This window comes from Propithecus coquereli, unplaced genomic scaffold (genome assembly GCF_000956105.1).
Source record: "Propithecus coquereli isolate 6110/MARCELLA unplaced genomic scaffold, Pcoq_1.0 Scaffold165, whole genome shotgun sequence".
In the NCBI taxonomy this organism is placed as follows: Eukaryota; Metazoa; Chordata; class Mammalia; order Primates; family Indriidae; genus Propithecus; species Propithecus coquereli.
The window spans coordinates 1,289,976-1,291,295 of record NW_012141080.1 but is presented as its reverse complement, the minus strand read 5'-3'; the positions used below and the strand labels follow the sequence as shown (position 1 = coordinate 1,291,295).

At 39.8% G+C, this 1,320-nt stretch overlaps 1 protein-coding gene across 1 annotated transcript in view; it reads left to right on the top strand.

Moving 5' to 3' along the window:
• The window catches only part of RFWD3 (ring finger and WD repeat domain 3), a 75,194-nt gene that overhangs the window by 28,519 nt on the left and 45,355 nt on the right, over positions 1-1,320 (top strand). Inside the window, exon 3 of the mRNA XM_012641512.1 lies at positions 538-740. Within this exon, the coding sequence (XP_012496966.1) occupies positions 538-740 (203 nt within the window). The remainder of the gene's footprint in view (positions 1-537; positions 741-1,320) is intronic.

Here is a 1,320-nt window from a genome sequence, read left to right as displayed (position 1 = left end):
TATTGTCCTAAAATAAGAGATGAAGAAATGATGAATGAAGCCAGACTTCATACTATACTCCAAAAGACGTTGGTCTGGGTAGCTGCAGTAGCAGAATCCCATGAGGCCATGTTTGAGCAATAAGGCCCTTTGTCTTCTTGCCCACCCTCCCTTTTCAGTTCTCTAATACCAGCGGACAAATTGCTGAATCATGTCCTTTAAAAATATTGACACATGGCCATAATTGCTGAACAAGATTGAAGTTAAAAAAAAAAAAGAAGAAAAAATATTAACACATGGCCAAAGGCCAGTAAAAGAGAATTAACTTAGCAGAAGGATCAAGCTCCACTGTAGACTAGTGTAGCAATGATTGAGTGGTAAAAGATAATACCCAAGAAGCTAGCCTCTGCTTAATCTGTTATTCTTGTTCAACTTTCACAGGCAGCATTTAATGGCCTGGAAATGGGTTGAAATGATAGGATTTACTCAGATCACTGTGGATTTTCTTATATTGATGATTCATTGTACTGTGATTCTTTTGTCTTTCTTCATACATAGGTTGAGAGCACCATTGGCTGCTTACTTCCAAGTGACCAGGACCCAGTTTCACATGCCACCTGTCTCTTATGATTCAGAGACTAGTAATTCCATGCCCGAAGACTTGGAGGTGTCTAGTGGTTCTGATTCTGACAGTGACGGCTCTACAGAGGATGGACAGGCAGTTGTCCAAGCAGAGGAACCTGGAGCTGTCATTGTAGAAGGTCAGTATTTTATCAAGGTTTGGATTCACAAGGCTAACATCCACAAAGCTTAGACTTCAGAAAGCTAGAAACTCTAGATTTGTGCTTTGATACTTTCCCTTTTCTCCCCCAAATGTTACAGATTCCTGCTTTATAGTACAGACCTTTCGCTGTCCATAATTATATAGAGAGGATTTGATCTGACTCACCATTTAATGTGCTTCGTAACCCAGTGAGTCAGTCACTTTGTAATGGCATTTTATATTCCCTTTCATTTTCTTAGACATCTGAGAGAGACATAGATTATTTATTTAAAAGAAAAGTTTTATAAATTCAGCGCCCTGTGTAGGCTGCCACTTTCGAGTCCTAGTATAAGGTTATGTATTGTGCAAGTGGAACATTATTTAGCAGCAGGTGGGCAGAGACCCCTAGGGTAGGTGTCATGTGTAATTAAAAACCTACTAATACTGCAGAGTGTGGTCTTTCATTTTCCCACTAAAAGAAACCTGGACTTGGAGAAATGGCTTTCTAGGCCTGGGATAGGAAATATACAAAATGAGTGTAGCACATTCTGTTCTGCTAGAAAGCAAGGAAGCTGTCT